The 5,198-nt window shown below is 44.2% G+C and overlaps 1 protein-coding gene across 2 annotated transcripts in view; it reads right to left on the reverse strand.

Annotated features, from left to right (window-relative positions):
- Positions 1-5,198, reverse strand: part of spg11 (SPG11 vesicle trafficking associated, spatacsin) — a 47,700-nt gene that overhangs the window by 14,374 nt on the left and 28,128 nt on the right. For both annotated transcript variants that reach the window (XM_046036197.1, XM_046036196.1), the window contains exons 23-25: positions 4,640-4,739; positions 3,580-3,739; positions 2,608-2,886 (exon numbers count right to left, since the gene is read on the reverse strand). In XM_046036197.1, coding sequence (XP_045892153.1) covers positions 2,608-2,886; positions 3,580-3,739; positions 4,640-4,739 — 539 coding nt within the window. The remainder of the gene's footprint in view (positions 1-2,607; positions 2,887-3,579; positions 3,740-4,639; positions 4,740-5,198) is intronic.

Here is a 5,198-nt window from a genome sequence, read left to right on the forward strand (position 1 = left end):
TAAACGTTGGTGGACAGCCATTTTCAGGTCTCTCCAGAGATGCTCAATTGGGTTTAAGTCAGGGCTCTGGCTGGGCCATTCAAGAACAGCCACGGAGTTGTTGTGAAGCCACTCCTTCGTTATTTTAGCGGCGCGCTTAGGGTCATTGTCTTGTTGGAAGGTAAACCTTCGGCCCAGTCTGAGGTCCAGAGCGCTCTGGAAAAGGTTTTCGTCCAGGATATCCCTGTACTCGGCCGCATTCATCTTTCCCTCGATTGCAACCGGTCGTCCTGTCCCTGCAGCTGAAAAACACCCCCACAGCATGATGCTGCCACCACCATGCTTCACTGTTGAGACTGTATTGGACAGGTGATGAGCAGTGCCTGGTTTTCTCCACACATACCGCTTAGAATTAAGGCCAAAAAGTTCTATCTTGGTCTCATCAGACCAGAGGATCTTATTTATCACCATCTTGGAGTCCTTCAGGTGTTTTTTAGCAAACTCCATTGTTCATTGTCCATGATTCTCATTTGCTCTGACATGCACTGTGAGCTGTAAGGTCTTATATAGACAGGTGTGTGGCTTTCCTAATCAAGTCCAATCAGTATAATCAAACACAGCTGGACTCAAATGAAGGTGTAGAACCATCTCAAGGATGATCAGAAGAAATAGACAGCACCTGAGTTAAATATGAGTGTCACGGCAAAGGGTCTGAATACTTATGACCATGTGATATTTCAGTTTTTCTTTTTTAATAAATTTGCAAAAATTTCTACATTTCTGTTTTTTTCTGTCAAGATGGGGTGCTGAGTGTACATTACTGAGAAATAAAATGAACTTTTTTGATTTTTGGAAAATGGCTGCAATGAAACAAAGAGTGAAAAATTTAAAGGGGTCTGAATACTTTCCGTACCCACTGTATATATTTAACGCTGTGAGATTAGAGCTGCTGTGTTGACATTTAGAAAAGACGTTGGTGAATGAGGACATTTAAGGCTCTTTAAGTCTTTCACCACCTTCACAAAACTCCTACGGAGGAGCGCTGACATCGCTCCACAGCATGTTTAAATGTCACGTGACATGGTGAAGAAAGTTGGACACAATTTCCAACCAGCATGCCTTATTTTAAGTCCAACATGCATCACGACAGGTCAGCGCTGCACAGAGCCACATGAAGTCAAACGCATCTATTAACACGTTGACCTGAAGATGGCGCTAGATGAGTCAGACGCTCACCAAAGCTCTTACAGTTCATCCTGAGGGGGAACATGAATTTCATATATTGGATTTTAACAGACATGCTTAAACATCAGTGGTGTGTTGTCACCTGTTTTCCTTTTCCTCTCCGACACACCCTAATATGCTCTACATGTAGACACACTTGTATGACTTCCCTTCACAGCCTGATACAGTGCGTACCAAATCACACGTATCTGCCCTTTATGCGTGTGGAGACACATGTCTAGACATTGCTGTAAAATATTCCACAGTACTTCCAAAGAATATAAAGTATATAATCTGCGAGCAGCACGTTTCCCTGCGGCGTTTTGGCGCCCCGCCGTCTTTTCTCTCATTAGAGTTTGGCCGTGTTTACCGTTTTGGTCACTTGCAGAGTAAATTCATAAAATATTCTGCTTTATCAGAATTTGGACTGAACGCCGACTCACTGTTTGTTCTTGTTGTTTATTCTGTGCAGATTTGACCTGGAGCTATTTTTACTGGCAGCTTTAAATGCAGCGGCCTTGAAAGTTTATTGTTTTTATCCTTTTTTATAACTCTAACAGTTAGACGGCCAATAGGAGATTGACTTTGAGATCTCTTCTCTCACATCAGAGTATCTGATTTAGGATCTGCAAACAATAACAGTTAATTCAATTTCACACTTCGAGATGCGGCTATGATGCCTGAAACCTTCACGGCCCCACTGACTGAGGTTAACAGCTCTGCTGCATCTACAGATGAGTGGAATGTGTTTTCTAGGCAGCATTACATCTTTTTTATAACTTCATTCCGGTTTTATTTGCTGTAAGAAGACACTTTGATCGCGTGTGAAACCGTACACTTCATCTGTAGTACTTTATTCTTTCGACTGTGCAGTTTGCCCCCCGATCACTTCCACTGACCTCTTAATGGCCAGTATGAAACCTATTTTTCTGTTCACATGGGCACTTGACTATTGTTTTAAGACAGACATGAAATGATGTGACCCTTTAACACGCGGCCCTGTCTCGTCTTGGGTCAAACTCTATGATTTTTGTCTCTTGGTAAAACCTGATTCAGTAGCTTCATGTTAACATGCCGTCCTTTCTGTCCTTTCAAAATAAAAACAGTAACACCAACAACAATATTTTGCTGACTCTTCCAGCTCTCAGGGGCTTAAACATGAATTTGTCCAATCTAATGTGATTTGGGACGACGCGCTAACTCCTCCCATCATGTAAAACCGCACAGTTAGCTCGGGGGTAGCTAGCAGCGCGACATCATGGCTCTGAGGTGTGTTACCTTCTGTAATTTGGGGCCACAGAACAGGTTAATCCAGCCATGCCAACGTTGGATGGATAAATATCTGTAATCAAATTGATGATTAGCATTTCTGACACTGTTGCGCAGCAGGGATCGCAGGGTTACCTGTTGACAAGCAGCCAGTACAGCCAGCGTTGCGCAGCGTTGCACCAGCGCCTCCTGCAGCAGGTACCTGCAGGGAACCGCCTCCTCCTGGCTCTGCAGGAGGACCTGGAACAACTCCTGGGGGCGCTCCGGGCTCCCAAGGGCCTCCTCGGTGTTCAGAGACGCTGACTGCTCCTTAGAGCCACAACTCCTCCTCTGACTGTACACCTGCAGGTCCTGAAACGCCAAAGTCAGGTGGGCCCTCAGGGCGGGACCAAACTGAGCTGCTAATGACCTCACCTGGAGAAAGAACCAAATACGGTCAAAGGAAGAAGTTTGGCATGACAGGATATGAGGAAATCTCTTTAAGATGACTTTTTTTTAACCAGAGATGTAGGTGTGTAACAAAGCACTTAGTGTAACTCAAGGTGGGGATGCACTTTTAGTCTATAATAAACTTAAATCACTGTAAAAAAGCACTGTGGTAAAAGTAGGACTGCTCCTTTGTTTATGTTTGTTTTGGTCTTTTTAGTTGTATTAAGTACATTGAGGTTAGATAAATAAATACTCGTTAGTGGTCACTTTAATATTGTGTACATAAAGTACATATATGTATATATAAAAAACATAATTATATAAAAATTCTTAATTGAAGGAATGTAAGAATTAAAGGGAGTACACAAGTTTTACTTCTTCCTACTCCTTTTCGCACATGTGATAGAAGTGTTAACACAGGAAAGAAGGTTACTGTGTTTCTCCTGTTTTTAAACATTGTTTTATTATTTTATACTTTCTCTTGCATGTTCGAAATAAAGATTTCAATTCAAAAATCATAAAAACTATGTTGTTACCATTCTGTTTTTTTTCTTAATGATCTACAAGCGTAGAGTCTAACACCGGCAGACGTGCCACAGACCGCAGTAACAAACTCTACCCATCTGTCCGATGCACCGTGTACAGACGCGTACAGATGTTGTGGAGGCGTGTATTCACCTGCTGTGGCGGGAAGTTGTGCAGCTGGACAAACAACAGGAAATGGATGAACTGCCCGTCGTCGGCGCAGTGGGCGGGGTAAACAGAGCTGAGCTTCAGACTGTGGAGCTGACAGAACTGAACAGGCAACGCCCACTCCTGAGCCGCCTCGTAGGACGACCTGGCGACACATGCACACATTCATAGAAATATGTAGAACCTTTTTTGAGCAGATTCTTATTAATATTGTGTTTGAGCACTTTGGGTTTGGTCAGCAGAGGCTACTTTTCCCCTGCTTTGATCTGCAACCAGCGCTTCTTAATTCAAACTACTAGCTTGCCTGCTAACTGGTTGCTGACCAATTTATTCTGTACTTCTGCAGCGAGTCGACTCGAGTTGGAGCTGATCGATGTTGAACAGCAGCTGCGTGTTTATTTCCGAAACAAGAGAAGCTGTCGGAGGAGATAGTTTGTACAACTCCTGAGCCGGTGGAGGCAGAAGAAGAATAAGCCGGAAATGTGTAGGAGGAAATGCGACGCTACCAAGCCGACCAATCGCAGCTCTTGCGGTCTGAGTTGGGGCTAATTTTTTGGGGAGGTGAGCATCAGGCTACGGCGTGGATTCGACGCAGAAGTATAAACCGGCCTCAACTTGACTTGAGTTACCAGCCATCGTGCAAACTGCCTAAGTAGTCAAACACCTGTACGTTTTCAGATAAAAGCTGCAGCCAAGTCTTAAATAAACGCCAAGTAATGTTTGAGGTCCATTAACAAAAGCAAGCAGGAAACAGCAAAGTAGAACTAAGTGAATGAAAACAGTGATGTGGTGAACGTTTTACTGAATTTATCTGAACAAAAACTATTTCAGCATCAACAGTAACTAAAAACAGGTTAAACAAGGACAAATATAATGAATGTACGACTATTATTTTATTCTCCCAGCAGCCCTTTAGATTCAGTCGACATGCTAACGTGAGGCTAACACGCCGCCCACACAATCACTATGTGCGCGTACATTTTACTCCACTTTTTTGGTGCTGACGAGTGTAAAAACATGCGATGACATCAGCTTTGTGATTTACCTGCTGACGCCCTTCTGCTCCAGGCCGTCTGTCACCGCAGCCTCCAGGTAGCCAATCAGCTCCTCCGCTGCTCCAGGCTCCGCCTCCGCCAGCTTCACAGCTTTAGACACCGAAAGAGAGATAAATCAAAAGCAGTGTGTGTGTGTAGATGCTGTGTGTGTGTGTGTGTGTGTAGATGCTGTGTGTGTGTAGATGCTGTGTGTGTGTGTGTGTGTGTAGATGCTGTGTGTGTGTAGATGCTGTGTGTGTGTGTGTGTGTGTGTGTGTGTGTGTGTGTGTGTGTGTGTGTAGATGCTGTGTGTGTGTAGATGCTGTGTGTGTGTGTGTGTGTGTGTGTGTAGATGCTGTGTGTGTGTGTGTGTGTGTGTGTGTGTGTGTTTACCCAGTGTGTGTAGATGCTGTGTCGGGGCGGTGTGTGTGTGTGTGTGTGTGTGTTTACCCAGTGTGTGTAGATGCTGTGTGTGTGTGTGTGTGTGTGTGTGTGTTTGTGTGTGTGTGTGTGTTTACCCGGTGTGTGTAGATGCTGTGTGTGTGTGTGTGTGTGTGTGTGCGGTGTGTG

This window comes from Micropterus dolomieu, linkage group LG22 (genome assembly GCF_021292245.1).
Source record: "Micropterus dolomieu isolate WLL.071019.BEF.003 ecotype Adirondacks linkage group LG22, ASM2129224v1, whole genome shotgun sequence".
NCBI classification, from domain to species: domain Eukaryota; kingdom Metazoa; phylum Chordata; class Actinopteri; order Centrarchiformes; family Centrarchidae; genus Micropterus; species Micropterus dolomieu.